We start from the raw sequence: 18301 nt of genomic DNA on the forward strand, positions 1-18301 counted from the left end.
ATATTTTTATTTTTAGCCATTATGACGCATTTGGGTAATCTGTTAATCTATAAGGTCATAATAGCTATTTTTGTGACAGGGGTTCGACTATATAAATATGAATGTAGTCAAACTAATGCAATACTTTAAATTAGCGCAAAATCATGTTATTAAATATTTGATAATCGCATATATATTCCCTGGACTATCAGCTGCAATGAGTTTCATTGCTAATTTTTCTGCTGGATGTGATGATTTCTTAATCTGACTTCGCAGAAATAAATATGATTACATCACTCACTCGATGACACGGTGACATTGACGTGATGTAAATCACGTTGATGTCACCACTTTATGGCACCTTTCTGTGTATGCGTTTATTTTGTTTTTATTTATATTTTATTATTTTACATTGCTCGTAAACGTTAGAGTTAAACTTTTGAGATTCAAGTGACTGTTTTTCTGGGCTTCTTATGATCGTCTTAGTCGCTCAGGAGTGCTATTTTAACTTAGATTAAATATCGTTTATTCCAAATCTGTAGTTCTGCATTAATTCTGACTGAAGAAATTTATTACCGCCATGTTCAGGCTTACATGTCCTTAAGAATTATGAAAAATCTAAACTATAGATCGCCTGACTAATTAAAAAATTATTTAATTATTACATGACGTCAATTTATGGAATGCAGATCCAAAAGATACTTTTGCCAGAAATATTAAACACATTCCATCGTCTTTTTCGCCGATCCTTCGGTTTTGTTCATGTAGTCCCGTTTTTGTGATTTGCCAGTTAAATCGTTTTTTGTAGGATTTGCTTGAGCAAATAAGCAATTATTTAAAAAACCAAGCAGTTTTCATTCAGTTAGTTTATACATATCATAATCCATATTCCCTTCAAATTATCAATTGTCTGACTAATTAAAAAATCATTTAATTTTTCCAAGACAATCTATAGAATGCAGATTCAAAAGATACTTGGTACGTTTTTCCAAAAATATATAACATTCCATCGTATTATTCGCCGACCCTTCGATTTTGTTCATGTAGTCCCATTTTTGCTATTTGCCAGTTAAACGATTTTTTGTAGGATTCAAAAATAACCAAGCATTTTTCACAGTTTACCGATCACTGATTTTACTATTGTGTATACAAAAAACAATCATTGAAAAATGATTTTTAAATTCGCTTAATATGCAATGGTTTGTATAACGGCGGCGATTAATAACTGTATTTTTAAAAAGTCTAAATTGTTTTATGAGCTTTTAGCAAGTCCACTAATTTTGTCCAAACTGTTTTTTCGAGATTATGTAGCTCTGATTATTGAGCGCGGCAAATTTTATACTTCATGTGTTCTTGTACGATTTAATAAAACCGTTCAATGTAAAGTGTTAGTGGATATAAAATTGAAGTAGACAATTTAACCCTCATCGGCAAGGCTCTGTCTACATAAAATATTATAATATAATAATATATATTAACAACAATAGTATAGATATATATTTATAAACGATGATTTTCAATTTGAGAGCGAGTTGCCGCGTAGCGTGAAATTTTTGATTTGCAAGAAATTTTCGCTCGGCAAAATGTTGGCGATGAGTTTAACAAATTTTACTAATCTCGCGGCAAAGTCGTTATCAAATGGGAAAAGTATGAAATGCATTGGTATTTGGCTTTATTAGACCATAATACATGTTCCAGCATCCAGCTTTTATACATAGAGTTATCTATGTGTGCGATGTATCAATCATATATAAGAGACAATATATTTACACGTATTAATGTGTATGTGCGTATGTAGAGAGAACGTTTGTATATGTGTGTGTGATTTTAAACGTGATTGATAATAAAGTTGTAGATGTGTAGTCATCAAATTGTCGACGTTATATAAATACTTAGCGATTATTGTGGTGAATTATGTAAGACAATAATATATACACCGATTCATATATATAAATGCATATGTCTATGTGTTAATGTATACAGTATCTATAATACATAACTTTTTTATATTGAATGTGTGATGAAAATATATAAGATGTATGACAATAATTGTATCAGTAAAATATATATTTTTAATTGTATTATAATAATTACTTTCTAATATGTATGTATTTATACATTACACTGGCTGCGGTGGCGTAGAGAGGCAAGCCGTAAACATATATACATAGTGTTTTAATATATTTGTTCCGCTCAATCCGACAATAAATCTATTCGATGACCGAACTATATTTAAACACTATTTTCGTCATATTTTTGTAATACAGGGTATAAAGTTTTGCTAAAACTTTTACTTTTTGCGCGTCTTAGCTTTTATCAACTATTTTCGTCAATTATAAAACATACTAAAATTATTTATTCAATGAAATAGTATGAGTAACTTAAAATACATTTGTATGAGATATTATCGTATGAATTTTAGTTAGAGTTTTATTCTTCGAGATATTTTTATCTAGTGTTTGCAAATTAGTTTCTTGTTATTTAATATTTCTATAATAAACTCAATATATTGAACGTTGAATATAAAAGGTTTAAAATTATTCTATTTTTTTCAGTATTTAATACAAACCTTTTTATATATATATATATATATATATATATATATATATATATATATATATATATATATATATATATATATATTTATATACTTGTATTAAAAGCATATTATTAAATTATAATGGATAGACAAAATACATTATTTATGCTTGAAATAATGGCAATTAAATAATAAAAAAAATATAGTTTCCATTAAATCAAATATATTTTTAAATCTATAATTTTATATTTTATATAACATATTAATAAGCAACATTTATATTTTTATTCAATTCTAAATTGATATATTTTCTTTAATTTAAAAAAATATATTTTTAAATATATAAACTAAACTATTACATCCACTAAAACCCCGTTGATTGATTTTTTTATCAGCTCGAAATACGTTTTTTTATTGATGAAATTCTATTAGAAAAAATGCATAAATCAAAAACAACAAAATATCTGCAGCTGAACCTTTTCTTATATTTTTTATAGAACTATAACTTTTTACTATGAATAAAATTTAAATAGAAAGCTAGAAATCATTATCGTTGTAAAAACAGTAGATATTTAATAAAAAAAAGTGCCCTATATATTCAGTACAATTTCGCGAATAGCAAAATAAACACAATCGTCAAATAAACGGGGTTTTACTGTATTTCAAAATAATTATTTATAGCTAAACTAAAACAGAGCTTCTTTATAATACACTAGCATAATATTTAAACACTTTAAATATTATTTTATATTTACAATTTGAGTTTAATCGGTGATTAGATGGCCTTGATTCACTAAACTCTTATCTGTTTAACTTTTCTTATCACTATTGATTTCATTTCGGGTTAAATATTTGACTTTGAATGTAGATATTGTTTGGTCGTTTTATACATTATTTAATATGATTGTTAGGTTATGGCAAAACTTAGTAGCGTATTATATAGAAATATTTATGGAAAAATAGTGAAATATTTAGAAATGAAATTACTTACTCTAGTCATATATGAGCGACAATAAAATTAATACCTTTTATAGATATTGTATTTAAATAAATCGTGAATTTATTCTGATGACCGATCGACAATATTGTGAAATTTCTCGAAGGTCCCTCTTCTAAAGTTAATTTAATTTACTTTCGAAAAATCAAATCTACGAAATTATTTTTCGAAAATACTATAAGTATAATTATAATCCGCGTGTGACGGTATTTTTATAACTCGTACCATAGAGAGATTTCACTGTGAACATAGACAATATATGATAAAAAATACAATATTTATATAAATATACTATATATGTATGAAACTAAAATATATATTTGAAAATTGGGGATATTCTCGATTGAAAAAAATATACGTGAATGTTGAATGTTTTTCATTTAATATTTTATTATTATAGAACGCTTTAAATATTTGATGTTCGACAATAGAACGAATATTTTATGTACATTGTGTTTATTTAGGCGACAAATGTGTAATGTATTTTGATTTTAAATCAAATTAAATATATTTACAACAAAATAAATTTCGTTTTATGGTTACCCTGCACAAAAATCCTATACCAACGCGCGAATCTTATTTACGCACACAAATGTTCTATAATTTTTTTAACCCTCTTAATGCCATTAGAAATATGTTTAATAAATTTATTGTCATAAATAATAAATGAAGCAGCTTGTTTGATAAATATCGCAGTGATAAGGCTCATGAGTTTCGGCCGAGTAGCAACTAATATGTTTCAGTACAATGTGCGGACTGAACTAGGCTCGACTTCCTACTTGGGCTGTTTACGATGAAACCGGCGCGAAGCTATTGATTGTCTCTAGATCACTAATCAATTTATTCAAATTAAATTAAAACCATCGTGACCTAATGGGTAACCCCAATGCGTTACGAAGAGCAAAGAATAGTATTATTTCAGTACACAAAAATAATACTGCGTAGTAAGAAATAAACAAATGATACGAACTGGACCAGCTCCTTGTATCACACCAAATTGCACATAGCATTTCCCTCGCTCTGATGGGACAAAATTGTGTCAAAAAATTAATAATATTTTTATGATATTCCATAATTTTTTTCAAGATTGATAAAAAATCAGCTACAATTTGGTTTGAAAAGTAAAATAATAATCGATAATAAGTATTTTAATGATATGTTTTTTAAATAAATGCGAATGTGACTTCAGTACGAAATTTGTCGTATTGACAACTCTAGTTGACGCAAGCGCATGCGCAAATATTTTGTGTTTGTGTGTTAAAAGTAGTGACGCGTTCGTAAATCTTTCTATTCTATAAATTATATTATTGCTGAGAAAGCCATTCTGCATTGTTTTAAACAAAAAGCATCCATAATTTGTGGAAAAGATTTTACGTAACCAACGAATTTGTTATGGCCAAAATGACAAGCGACGCTGATATGCCTCGTGATCGCTAATCGAAACGACCGGTTGATAATCCACTAAATAAAGACTTTTATATATTTTTTTATTTAAATATATAAAAAAAATTCTTGATGAATGTTTAATTTCGTATCTTTCGGATCAGAATGTATATTACATGGAGCAGAATATATATTAAAAGGTCGGAATACATAGGTCAAAATATAAGCGGCCAGAATAAATATTAGATGGTTAGAATTTATATTAATTGGTCAGAATATATATTAAATAGTTGGAATTTAAGTTTGACTGGTCAGAATTTATGTTAAGTAATAATAATTAATCAGTATTTATAAAGAATATTATATGATCTGTATCAGATGTCAATACAACAAACCGAGCGTACTCTGTGCTGCCGCTCTGTCGTTATTCTCGCTTCGTTCGTCATTATGAATTCTTTTGCGTCCTTTATACAATTAAATAGATTCGTTTTAAGTTCACTGGGTGTTCAATGTTCTGACCAACGCACGTTCGCACATAGCCTGTCCAACAGTTTTGGTGCGAGCGAAATATTCTATAAAATATTTATAAAATAAATAATTATAATTTTTTTCAATTCACATAAACTACATTTTAATTCTGATCGTCCTATTTTTATTCTGACCGTATGATATTTTTATTTTAACCATTGAATATTTATTTTTACCCTGAATAATATAATTATTACCGAGAATAAAATTGTGACCCAAAGTTGATTTAAATTCTGGCATGGCCGACAATTTTGTTATGGCCAGATCGGTCGAGGCCACAAGATGGGAGCTTGCATCAAATCTTTAACTATTGTAATTCACAGTATTGCGTTTTAATTAACGTATGCAATTGAATATGACATGTAAAACATTTCAATTAGCACTTATAAAGACAATTGCGTCTGCCCATATTTTGGTCCAAATTACGACATTTACCTTCTAATTTATCTTTAAACTCAAAAGAACTCGTAATAAAAATATTTTTAAGAAATACTAACGTATTTAAAAATAATATACAATAGTATTTCTTGCGGTTTTTTACTTCCCTCTTTTAGTTTAAACCATCATTTGCCCATAAATATTGTAGCATTACTTTAATGAATGCATATCATCCTTAAAATTTGTTTGATCCTCTTCTTTGATAATCCATGTTCAGAACCTTATAAAATATGTGTATAAAAACCACCAGTCTTAAACCCCACTGCATTACCCGTGATTTTCTGTTCAAACCCAAACCTAACCTAAACAAATATAATGGTATAATGAATATTTTTAGGTTAGGTTTTATGAAAAATGCTGCGTATTTATTATTCTCATAATATAATAGTTTTACTTAAAATAAAACGCTAAATAATTTTCGTCCATATTTGTCCACCTAGTCATTTTAGGGTTACTTAAAAACTCGTTCTACACTAAACAGCGTAAATGTGTACATCCGAGTGTTTCGCTTGCGGATGTGATTGTGATCGTCGAATCGAGTCGAGTCGTATCGTCATCGAACGATAAACGCTACGTGTCTACATAACAGAAATAAACATATCGACAGTGAACACCTCCAAACTGAACTACTTGACGGAACAGCTGATTCTAATGTCAAATACGCAATCATAGACTTATTAACCTTGGAGTGAACCAAAATGTCTATAGTAAAAACTATAATACGGTATTATATTATATAAACCTTGTTTTATATTATTAAATGTTAATATTAAATATAAATATATTTTTACAGAAATCATGTCATATTTACGAAGTACAATGCTGGACTACTTTATTCGACTTCAAGATTACTGTATTCTACCAAGATGAACAATGATTATGGCAATCACAAATATGACTGGAAGTGGAAAGCTTTCGCAACGGCTACAGTCGGAGCTTCTGTGCTACTTTACGTTTATAGTAAGTTTATTATTTACTTGCTTCTTTAATTACCGACATAAAACTGTTTGATGCTTTCCAGATAAGAGACAATATACTACTGTTTTACTGAAACAAAAAGCGTTTGGTAAACAATCATCTCCAGATAATGTCATTGACGGATTACCCACCTACGGATATGAACAAATATCAAAACACAGCTCAACGTTAGTATTAAATCATATGGAAAAAGAATATGTTGCTATACGATGTTCAAATAATGATCTTTATAGTTTAGTGGTATTCATGGAAAATCATATATTAAATCCTGTTTTTACCCAACACGACTAAATCTAAAAAAATTTACAAGAAACAACAAGTTTATACTTCCGATCTAATGTTTCTATTACTTTTATAATGATAGTGTATCTATTCTAGTTTCTAGTATAACCTTATAATAAAAAATGTCTCAATTTAGTGTTAGATGGCGCCGAAACGATTTTATTGCTTTTGATGTGAATTTTTCACTTCTGAGAAGTGATAATTGTTTTTTACGCTCTCCTGTTGGTCAAAATTTAGTTTAAATATGTTTCATTCTATTCTCGCTTATTGTAAGATAACCAAGCAATAGCGACCCCTTTGAATTTGGCCACAAAAATACATACTATGAATCTTGATGAAATTGAAATTGAAATATTAATAAAACAACCCCCTCCATTCTTGGAAAAATCTGTAATAACGTCCCTGATTGGAGTTACTTTACAGATTAATTTTGACATTCAGTTTGTGTATCATACAACGCTCAAAAATTAATTTATGTGGAACGAAAAAATAAAATATATGTTGAGCAATAAAATCTGTCTATGTAATAAATGTCAATAAAAATTAATTACCGTTTCAGAAATGCAAGAATTTGGGTGTCATATAAAAACGGCGTTTACGACATAACCGATTTTATAGCGACACATCCTGGTGGAAAGCAAATATTAGAAGCCGCCGGAGGACCCGTTGAACCGTTTTGGGATTTGTATCAACAGCACAACTCACCCGAGATAGAAAAAATGATGGAAACGTTCCGAATAGGAAACTACAAAGACGTGCGAGAGGCAGACGATTTGAGCACCATTTGGGATAACCAGCCGAAGCGAGATCCGAGATTGATAGTCAGATCTGAACGACCGTTCAACGCCGAGACGCCAAAAGACTTACTGGGGCAATCGTTTATAACTCAAAAGTAAATAGATTGATTTATATTGATTTTTTATTGAAGCTAATTCATTTTTTATATTTTTAGTAATTTGTTCTATGTGAGACATCATTTACCTGTGCCTGAGATTGATATTAAAAATTTTAAACTCACTATATCGTCTGAAGATGGATCGAGTCAGAAACTTTCATTGACGTTAGATGATATTAAGAAGTTTCCAAAACATACTGTCACAGCCGCTTTGATGTGCGCTGGAAATAGACGTTCTGAAATGAATGAGGTACAGCTAAATTTGATTTGCTTATGAAAGTTTTGGCAAAGGTGCTGATTATAGATATAAGCATATGACTCATTATTCAACAAAGATGACTAAGTAGTATAAATTATCATTAAATATATTTAATGATGTAAAAACAGAAGATAAACTGGATATAAAAACTGCTTTTCTTGACATTAATGCCACATAATATTTATGTTCATTTTTACGGCAGCATTTACAAACAAAAGGCTTGAGTTGGGGACCAGGCGCTGTCGGTAACGCCACATGGACGGGAGCGAGATTAAAAGATATTTTAGAATCAGCCGGTATAAAAAATGCCGAAGATAAACACGTGCAGGTATTTACAATATAAAATACATAAAAGGATCATATTTTTTGTTTTTTTTACTGCCTTGAAGTTTAACGGAATGGACTTGGACGCAACCGGTAAACCGTACGGAGCATCAATTCCATTATCGAAAGCAATGGACGATCGTAGTGATGTAATACTAGCGTACGAAATGAACAATAATCCGATTCCTAGAGATCATGGATTTCCACTGAGAGCGTTTATTCCAGGAACTGTAGGAGCTCGTTGCGTCAAATGGCTAAGTAATGTTCATATTATATACATATTTACTATAAAGTTTAGATCAATTTTCTAATAAATAATTCTATTAATAGATAGCATTAATATAAGTTCAGAAGAAAGTCTCTCGCATTGGCAAAGACAAGATTATAAAGGCTTCAATCCTAGTATCGATCCGACCGCTACGGATTATTCAAAATCGACGTCAATTCAACATTTACCGGTGACATCAGCTATTCTTTCGCCATCGAGTGGTGATTGCGTAACTCCAGTGAACGGATACGTTGAAATAAAAGGTAATATAAAAATGTTAGGACTACAGATTACTACAGATTAAAAAAAATTATAAATAATAAAATAAATAAGCTTATCAGATTTTTCACAAATTTACATATTGACTGTTAATTTTTAATTTCGATAAAATACAGATAGAAATAATAAAATGATACAATGTTGAAAAAATTGTTTGTTATAAACTTATTCTTAGTTGCTAATAAAATGAAAGGCTTACTAAACTAACAGCCGTATTCTTGAACTCAATAAAGTTACAGCTCCCGCATTAAAACTTTTACATAAAATACCAATCCCGCGTTTGTGTGGATTCATATTTATTCAATTTTTTGTCGCTCGATAACACTGACTCAAACTTTTAATACAATTAAATTTATTTTAATGCTATAAATATGTAATATTTTCAATAAAAAAGACGTAGTAAATTTTCATGGGAAAATCATATTTTTAAAACTTTAAATTTTGCTATGTGTATGCAAAACAAGACATAAGCATGAATTCATATATTGAGGGTATGTTTTTAAGCTTTAGAAAATCTATTTTTTTTGTTGAGAAATCGTTTTAATTATATTTTTATTAAGATTCGAGGATTATTTTTATCGTTATCAAGTATAGTCATATGTTTCTAAGTTAGTGATCAGGAAACAAATTTAGAATAAAAGTTTCGTCACAATCTTACGATTATTCATAGCAAGTTACATATCAAATAAAAAAATTATTGAAAAAAAATAATCAGCATAGATTTGTATTTATAATGCAAGTTATCTTATCGTTGTGGCGAATGATTGTTTAGTTATTTGAAGCATAGCTTGCTTTCTTTTTCTCACTCTGTAAATATACCTCCATGAATGTTATTATAAAAAACAGTTTTATTGCACAAATATAAATTAAACCGACATACAGATGAAATGCACTGTTGAGCATCGATGTTGAATGAGGAAAGTCTAGGTTGATTTAAAAGAGGTTCTATCAGTATCAGGAGTAAAAGTTTGAGTCCCTCTAGTTTCTCATGGTACTATTCAGAGTCGAAATTGAGTTGATTGGTGCTCTTGGAGTTTTGATGTGAATCTTTTATACGTTTACTTGGATAAAGCTTGAACAAATAGGAAAGAAAGCTTATTTAAACCAATTGCAGTACTATTAAACCTTGCCTATGTACAACCCTTCTAATGAAAAAATAGCATCCCTTCCGGGTGGCCTTTTGTAAGCGAGACTATTGTGGTCACTTCCGACGATGACAAAATGATACATATAACAATATGTTCCGTGCACGAGACATTACCAATTGTTTTCTATATGTGTCAAAGATAAAAATTATATAAAGGTACTTAGATAATTAATGCTAATGATTTTCGAGTCTGTGTAGTCCTTGAGAGTTTGGTCGCTCTTCAAATTCTCGTGCGTTTTTGTTTGGCAAAGCGCATTTGTTCGATTATAGCTTTCTACTGGGCAATCATGTAAAAAATCCTACCAAACTGTAAAATAAAATATATATGTATATGTATATTGTTATTAGGTTATGCATGGTCTGGAGGCGGACAAAAAATCATTCGAATTGATCTAACAGCAGATCAAGGAAATTCTTGGATCGACGGTGATATTGTACAACAGCACAATATGCCAGCTGGACGTCACTGGGCTTGGACTTTGTGGACGGCGAAAATTCCCATTCAAAAAGGAGATAAAGAGGTAAATAAAACAAATATGTATTAATCATAAATTTATTTCACATAATATTTACAATTTTACATTTTTAGATTGAAATTTGGGTAAAAGCCATCGATTCAAATTACAACACCCAACCGGAAAACGTAAAAAACGTTTGGAACGTTAGAGGCGTTTTAAACAACTCAATGGATGGAATCAAGATAAAGATCAAACAATAATAAATATTATAAATTATCTTGTTGCTCCCCGTATATTTGTACAGATACTGTGTTGATTTTTATCGTATGTATCGGATGAATAAAGTATTCCTTTTCATTCCGATTTTTTATTAAATCGTATTCAATGAATGGAAAATGTTCGACTTCTGGATTTTTAGATAGCTTCACAGCTGCTGATTCATTTGTATGTAACAATATTTTAAACGAACTTCCATCTGGTACATAATTGAACAATTTCGAGTGTGTTAACTTGAGACAAACCGCTCTTAAGCTTTGTTCCAGTTTGATTAAGTAATAATCTTGATCTACATCGTTCGTTTGACTGTGTAAGTCTGTATTAATAGTTATGACGAACTTTTTTAATTCGCATCCGTTCGAATCCATAATACAAAACGTAATTTGTTCAATTGAGTCTGACTGCATCATTATTTTAGCTGTTTTCAGACATTCTGTTATGTATTTGTTGAGATGAGGGTGTATTGAATATTTGACGCCAACTCCGTATTTTTTGCGATCTTCGAATATCTCTTTAGGATAAATATTCGATAAGTATATCAAATAATGGAATATTACTTCCAGAAACTCAATAGTAACGTCTGCAATGAGCGTTTCCATTATGTTTATCAATAACCTAAAAGTAAAACGTCAAGGTGACATTTCCACTTTTGGCCATAACAATACATTTTTTTAATTGATTTTTAATCTTTGTCATAAATTAATATATTAAATATACAGAGGAAATAATTTCTTTATGTATTAATTTTCTATTGTTATAAAAATAATAATTCAGAATACCTTTTTATATATCGTTTGATTTTCCCTATTTGTATTTGTTGCTACTATAAACATTTTTTAAATAAATTCAGACATGATAGATCTATGGTAATTTTAAGGGCATAAAAAGTATTTTAACCTTTATGTATTAAACGATTTTTTTTAATATAGCAAGAAGCAATAAAAGAAATCAAGTGCTGCCATGTTATGTTGCAAAATATGTTTACAAACAACTAAAAATTCATAGAATTATTTCAAACGAGCCAATCGAACATTATAAATAAATAAAAAATATTTTTTCCAAATGTGTAGGAACAGGTTATCAATAAGACCTATGTAAGTTGGCTGCTGCAGCTAATTTATTTTACTGTTTTATGGTATTAAATGTTATGATAAGTTCTAGTTTTGCATCGTCACTCTTCCCCTCCTCCGCTACATGGTTGTACATTTTAATTACAATAGCTTATATTTTAATATGTACAAAAATAATTATAGGTTAGACGCAGTTATGGGCTTAAAGTTTCTATCCCTATGAGGTATGACTCCGCAGCCAATAAGACGCTGGAAAATGGTAATGAATTGTATTGTTTATTACATATGTGGGCGAGTATGGTTTTTCTACGAGCGCTGGCGGAGGGATGATGTACAGTGGATGGTCCTCGGAGATCTCGTAATCTGGCGGTGTTCCTCTCTCTGTGACGCGTTCTTCTTGCTGTCTTGTATTGCCGTTTATTTTGTGCGGATTTGCATATGCATAAATATATAATGAAATAACTAGAAACAAATTACCCGCGATCGAATTATTAAACTGATTGAAACATAATATTTGCGTCTTAAGCAACAAAAAAACGTAAAACGAACTTTATAAAATTTTTAAATTGAGTAAAAATAAACAAAGCTTAAGCTCCGCCAAAGTCGCCAAGAGAATCTGTCCGTCACGCCAATATTACCAGAATGCCTCCAAATTTTGGCCATAATTAAATCTAAATAAATATATACATAAATGGGTCCCCCATAGTTTTTTTCACTTTTGAATTATTTGATAATGCAAAAAAATTTAACAAAAATACAGAGAAAGAAATTTAAAGAGTTTATGTCAGTTTCTTGATTTTGCTCAGGAACAGCCAATACATTATTGATATTAAAAAATAATGTACGCGATTTTAATTTGACTAAATTAGGGTAAACGACACGTAGAAAAAAAACAATTTAAAGATAATATTTTAAAGAGTACATTAGTACTTGACAGTCTGATACAAGGGTACAAAGTTCAATAAAACAAGTTTATTTTTAAAATGATCGCCTCAAGACTAACATCGTTCAAGTTTTTCTTAAATAAACATAGTGTTTTATTAAAATATTCCAAGTGTAATCATCCTAGAACTTTGAATACAAGCTCAATTTTATACAACGGAGCGAATTTTCAACCCGGCAAGTGGAAATTGAAGGTATTGGAAGATTATATAAAGATCAATGAAAAGGATTATTTTCCTTACATTTGGCTAAGAGACAATTGTCAGTGTGAGAATTGCTTTCATGGAGAATCTAAAAGTCGAATCATTAATTGGAGGAATTTTGATGTAAACGCTAAACCGAAGGATGTAAATTTAAAAGAGCAATGCGTAAAAATCGCATGGAGCGATGGTCACAGTTCGTCGTATGACTTGAAATGGTTACAAGAAAGATCGTTCACAGAAGAAGCTAGGAATAGATATAGTACTACAAATTACCAGCTTAGCAAAGTCGAATGGTCCAAAAACGATTTCAACGCAATATTTAAGAAATACGATTATTGTAGTTTGATCGACAATGATGATAAACTCAAAGAATGGTTGGAGCAGCTTTGCGTTTATGGTATCGCTTTAATAATAAACGTAAGTCCAGATCACGATTCGTGCAGAAGATTGGCAAACAAAGTCGATTTTATCAGGAAGACTCATTACGGAGAAGAGTTCGTCGTACAATCTAAACCGGACGCCACAAACGTGGCTTACATGTCCAGTAATCTTCAACTACATACAGACTTACCTTATTATGAATACAAACCTGGAGCTAATCTCTTGCACTGTGTGATCCAAACGAAGAGCGACGGGGGGGAAAATTTACTGTGTGACGGTTTATATGTAGCTAAGCTTCTCAAAGAATATCATAGAGTGGAGTACGAGATATTATCGACTACTCAAGTGGAGTGGGAAGACATCGGGGAAGAAAAAGGCAATAAGTTTCACACCGTTCATAGAGCACCGATAATACAAGAGAATAGTAACGGTGCGATATCAAGAATCAGCTATTCGACTCCCCAAAGAGGAAGTCACATGGACATACCAATGGAACGAGTGAAGCCTTGGTATAAAGCGCTAAAATTGTTCGTTGATATGATACACGATCATTCGGCAAGATATAAAATGTCCGAGGGGGAAATCGTCTGCTTCGACAACAGAAGACTCTTACACGGGCGAACAGAATACGAAGACACCCTCGATAACGCTAGATATGTAATCGGCGCTTATTTAGATTGGGATAATATTTATTCGAGACTGAGAGTTTTATCCGAGCGTTGAAAATATTATATGAACAATTGTAACATTAAAAGAAATAAAATTTTAATGCAACTGTTTAATAACAATTTTTATTTACACTATGATTTTAATAAGCATTCACTTTTTTATCGGCTCGTCCGGTATATCATTGAGGTCCTGCAACAGTATAAAAAATTAGAGCGTATAAAGTAGTTATGTCTATGTAAAATTATACTCACGAGAAGTTTGTGAGGGTGTCCCGTAAGTCGCTCGTCGCGTTGGAACGTTTGCCAATCATAATCGATTTGAAAAGTTTTAAAGAAACGCTGAAAAAACAAGTAAAATTATTAGGCGATTTCATTGAAAAATCTCATAATTTTAATTTAACATCATTATCAAATTTTTCATACGCTCTTTCATAAGTTTTGCCATTTTACTGTGTATTTATAATATTAAAGAATAATAATTAATTTAATACAAGTTTGTATTGAGTTTTTGTAAATTCGATTTACACCTCATCAGCTCCAAATTGCTGTTTAAGCCAATGTATTTTGCACAAAAAAATAAATGGCTAGACCACAATACGACTACCAACTGCGAGTACCTGGATGAGAACGAATCAATGCTATCCGACAAAAAGTCGGGTAGCTGCGCTTATTGGTAAGTTGTCCAACACTTCTGTTCTTGAATGCGGTATCACAAACAATAGTGGGGAGTGCAAACACTGATAATTTGGTGGCACACAAAAACGAAGTTCTTCCAGCAGCTGCAGATTGTATATATTCTCTACAAGCAAGCGCTTTCCCAAGTATACTCGTTGACACGACTCGAGGGAATCATATTCCAGCTTGTAGGAACTTTGTGGGAAATAAAAATTGATAATATTTATATTTCCTCATATACAGATATTTTGGACTCGTTCTATTAAAAGTGACCGGTGATTATACATGGTACACAGTGCTTTTGAATTCAATAATTGATGCGCGCATCACAAGACATCTTTCTAGTTTTATTGAAATATTATGTAGTCCTCTTGAAATAGGACACAGTTGCCACTTTTCTGTGTGATGAATAATAGTGAAAATCCATTTAATAGTGAGAACTAATTAGCGTTCTTGTTCTAACTGGTAAAAGTAAAAATCTGTAATTATAAATATGTGTAGGTTTTTATTATCTTCTAAATGGTACAAATTTTTGTAAATAAATTTACAATTATTTATATTTACATGACAAGACTTTATTTCAAATATCGCTTGTAGTTCTTCAGAGAAGTTCACGGATAGTGCTGGATGGCTTGCGTTCCAAAAGGGTCGGTCTTGACTCGCCTTCTGCTATGGTGGATGCTCCTTGTGGACGTTCAGGGGTTCTGCGACAGGGCGAAGCTCCAGGTAGGCGTCTTGGAAGTCTTCGTTGGCGTAGGGTGGACTTAGTTGTAGTTGCTTGCTCCTGTCCCGTACCTTTTGTATCGCTGTTCCAGCAAGCTCCTCAATTTCTTGGTCGCGCTCGATTAGTACATCGACACGTCGGGGAGGGGTTGATAGACATGCGAAAATGTTTTATTTCTCGCTTCCAGATAAAAATGTGGCGCCCTTAAAATATCAGAATTTTTCCACAACGCCCCAAGTCAAAACATTGGTCTATCACAGGGCAAACCTTATGTTACTAATAGTTTTTCTTGATTTCCAATTAGTCTGAATTTTATTTAATAATGACTTTGTTGTGAAATTGAAAAAGTTATTACGCACTTAACCACTTCATCCTCAGGATTATTTTTAAAAAATGGTCCAAAATGATCACCTTTTTTTATTGCGATTTATTATGCGATGTGTTATGAGAATGATGAAAAAAATCAGTTTAAAATTATTTATTCATAATTATTATTATTATTACAATTTAAACTTTTTTTTTTTAAATTAATAAAAATTAAAAGTTGCCTTCTTTTCTGTTTCTTTTCATTCAAACTCTAAACATGAAATGGAAATACATATGTATGTATACGTAATGTTTGTTGTAAAATTAAAAAAATACCGTATAATACAGTATTGTGATTTTTGAAACAAGGTATGCATAAAGCAACCATGCATTCTGGACAATGGTATTGTGTGTCTCTTCTAATTTTTTTCCCATTCGCGTCAAGCAAACTAATTTTGGTTCTGATTTTTATGGATTTTACACGAATATATTTTACCATCTGGATATAATACGCAGTTCTGAATGAATAGATCCTCTGGGAAAATATTTGAAACTTACGGTTTCTGTTTTGTTACCTAATTTATGATGACATCCAGAAATAAAGCAAATATATTCGAATTGTCTTTGATAATTTCCGAAGTCCATGGAAGTGGGTGAAATGAAAGCAATCTGAACAGAAACGTGTAAAATAAATACTAGCATCATAAAGTATCAGTTTTTATTTGATTTATGAGGGGTAAATGTCTTCAACATAAATGCACATATGAGAGAATGCATAGATAGACACGTGTAAAAAAATACTAGCATCGTAAAGCAGGGGTAGCCAACTCAAATGATCTTGCAACCACTTTGGAAATGCATCATAACATCGCGAAGCAGATATAAAATTATATATCCCCATATTAGATTTTGATACACTATAAACATTTTTTGGAGTGAAAAATGAAAATGTAATGAATTATTATTATTGTATTTACTATTATTCTTAGATGTAAACATAGAAAATATAATAATAATGATACTAAACGTACATTGTAAAAAAATATATAACACTAAAAATTAAATATAAAAAAAAAATTAAATAAAAATGTTCAAGGCGAGCCGCGGGTTGGCCACCCCTGTCGTTTCGTGTCATTTTTTTAATTTAATTTATGAGGATCAAATTTCTTCGATACAAACGCACATATGAGAGAATGCGTAGTAACGCAAGATATTGCGCAGAGCGGTTTTTTTTTAATATAGAGTTCACACGCGCCCGTGCGTGCATGCGTCTAACGCCAAAAACATTTTGAACGCGCCCGTGCGTATAAAAGGGTAAAGTGGTTAATGGCGAAAATACAATTTCAGCTGTCTCGGTAATATCTATATTGAGACTTGGTTGCTTCTTTTTTCCATAGCTGTAAGCTGAAATCTTTTCTGTTAATTTTAAAATGTGCATATTGCGTCCTTGCAGGGAAAGATTCAACCCATTCAACCCATTAAACTTTTCAAAGATATCACATAGGTATGTGAGTTTAAAGTGTTTGGCATACTCGTATTTTTCTTCTTGAAGGAGAGCATATATTTGTTGTTGTAATTGGAACATATCCATATCCTCACACAATACACACTGTGGTCTCTCTTTATCGTTGTCATTTGTTGATGTAAAGCCAAATTCCAAATAACTGTCGTCAGCACTATCTTGATCATTCAGGTTTAATAAAAATTTGTCCATTTTTAGGGTGCTTAGATAAATATTAGTTCAACAAATAAAAAGTAATAAGAAAATGACCGATAAACAAATACAAGTACAACAATTCTGTTTTAAATTCACACTAATATGTTTTGTATAGGAAAATTGGGAACAAATATTATCAAAATTAAACGATTAAAGAAAGGCAGAGATTATCTATAAAAGTTAATATGTACTCAGTATTAGTCTACAATGAAAAAAATGTTTTTTTTGCTTTCCTAAATGAACGAAAAATTCCGAAGTGACTTTTGACGTTTTTAAAATCTGTTTCAAGATGAAGTTAAAGTAATATCAACGAGTAAATCTTCGTTAGTAGATATAGAAGTGTTACATAAACGACAGCGTCGAGCAGAAGGAGAAGAATAATAGGAAAACTTACGGCGCCCATGAAGCGCTCGTGCAAGAAGCTATGGGCGTAGAGGGGCGCAGTCATCGCTACCGTCATGACCGCCAAGCAGGGCAGGATTTCGTACCACATCGCAAATTCGAGAACGCAGACTGACAGCTAACCAATGTTGCCGCAATCGAAAACTATATCTTCTCGTTTTTTCCCTCCGTCGATTTTTTAAT

The 18301-nt window shown here is 30.9% G+C and overlaps 4 protein-coding genes across 4 annotated transcripts; 2 read left to right on the forward strand and 2 right to left on the reverse strand.

The window, feature by feature from the left end:
- Positions 1-6317: 6317 nt before the first annotated feature.
- Positions 6318-11111, forward strand: shop (sulfite oxidase). Its single transcript, XM_088185253.1, has 10 exons — positions 6318-6588; positions 6658-6824; positions 6886-7009; positions 7684-8016; positions 8077-8269; positions 8481-8606; positions 8668-8860; positions 8933-9133; positions 10645-10817; positions 10886-11111. The coding sequence occupies exons 1-10, from the start codon at positions 6563-6565 to the stop codon at positions 11012-11014; spliced, it is 1665 nt and encodes a 554-aa protein (XP_088041379.1). The 5' UTR covers positions 6318-6562; the 3' UTR covers positions 11015-11111.
- PolZ2 (DNA polymerase zeta subunit 2) lies at positions 10836-11710 on the reverse strand. Its single transcript, XM_088185255.1, has one exon. The coding sequence runs from the start codon at positions 11627-11629 to the stop codon at positions 11021-11023; it is 609 nt and encodes a 202-aa protein (XP_088041381.1). The 5' UTR covers positions 11630-11710; the 3' UTR covers positions 10836-11020.
- Positions 11711-13074: 1364 nt separating this feature from the next.
- Positions 13075-18270, reverse strand: ND-MWFE (NADH dehydrogenase (ubiquinone) MWFE subunit). Its single transcript, XM_088184337.1, has 3 exons — positions 18111-18270; positions 14547-14633; positions 13075-14484 (listed from the first exon to the last, which is right to left on the reverse strand). The coding sequence occupies exons 1-3, from the start codon at positions 18207-18209 to the stop codon at positions 14446-14448; spliced, it is 225 nt and encodes a 74-aa protein (XP_088040463.1). The 5' UTR covers positions 18210-18270; the 3' UTR covers positions 13075-14445.
- Positions 13084-14408, forward strand: LOC148235543 (gamma-butyrobetaine dioxygenase-like). The gene has a single exon (XM_088184335.1). It carries the CDS (start codon positions 13084-13086, stop codon positions 14347-14349), a length of 1266 nt encoding a protein of 421 aa, XP_088040461.1. The 3' UTR covers positions 14350-14408.
- Positions 18271-18301: the final 31 nt, after the last annotated feature.

Source organism: Plectrocnemia conspersa, unplaced genomic scaffold (genome assembly GCF_051122295.1).
Source record: "Plectrocnemia conspersa isolate PC_06_02 unplaced genomic scaffold, ASM5112229v1 ptg000004l, whole genome shotgun sequence".
NCBI classification, from domain to species: Eukaryota; Metazoa; Arthropoda; class Insecta; order Trichoptera; family Polycentropodidae; genus Plectrocnemia; species Plectrocnemia conspersa.

Coding starts and splice junctions, on each gene's coding strand:
- shop (XM_088185253.1), top strand. CDS start 6,563: ATGTCTATAGTAAAAACTATAATACG. Junction 6,825..6,885: donor TGTGCTACTTTACGTTTATA/GTAAGTTTATTA, acceptor GATGCTTTCCAG/ATAAGAGACAATATACTACT. Junction 8,017..8,076: donor CAATCGTTTATAACTCAAAA/GTAAATAGATTG, acceptor TTATATTTTTAG/TAATTTGTTCTATGTGAGAC.
- PolZ2 (XM_088185255.1), bottom strand. CDS start 11,629: ATGGAAACGCTCATTGCAGACGTTACTATTGAGTTTCTGGAAGTAATA.
- LOC148235543 (XM_088184335.1), top strand. CDS start 13,084: ATGATCGCCTCAAGACTAACATCGTTCAAGTTTTTCTTAAATAAACAT.
- ND-MWFE (XM_088184337.1), bottom strand. CDS start 18,209: ATGTGGTACGAAATCCTGCCCTGCTTGGCGGTCATGACGGTAGCGATG. Junction 14,634..18,110: donor ACGAGCGCTTCATGGGCGCC/GTAAGTTTTCCT, acceptor TTGTTTTTTCAG/CGTTTCTTTAAAACTTTTCA. Junction 14,485..14,546: donor GACACCCTCACAAACTTCTC/GTGAGTATAATT, acceptor ATACTGTTGCAG/GACCTCAATGATATACCGGA.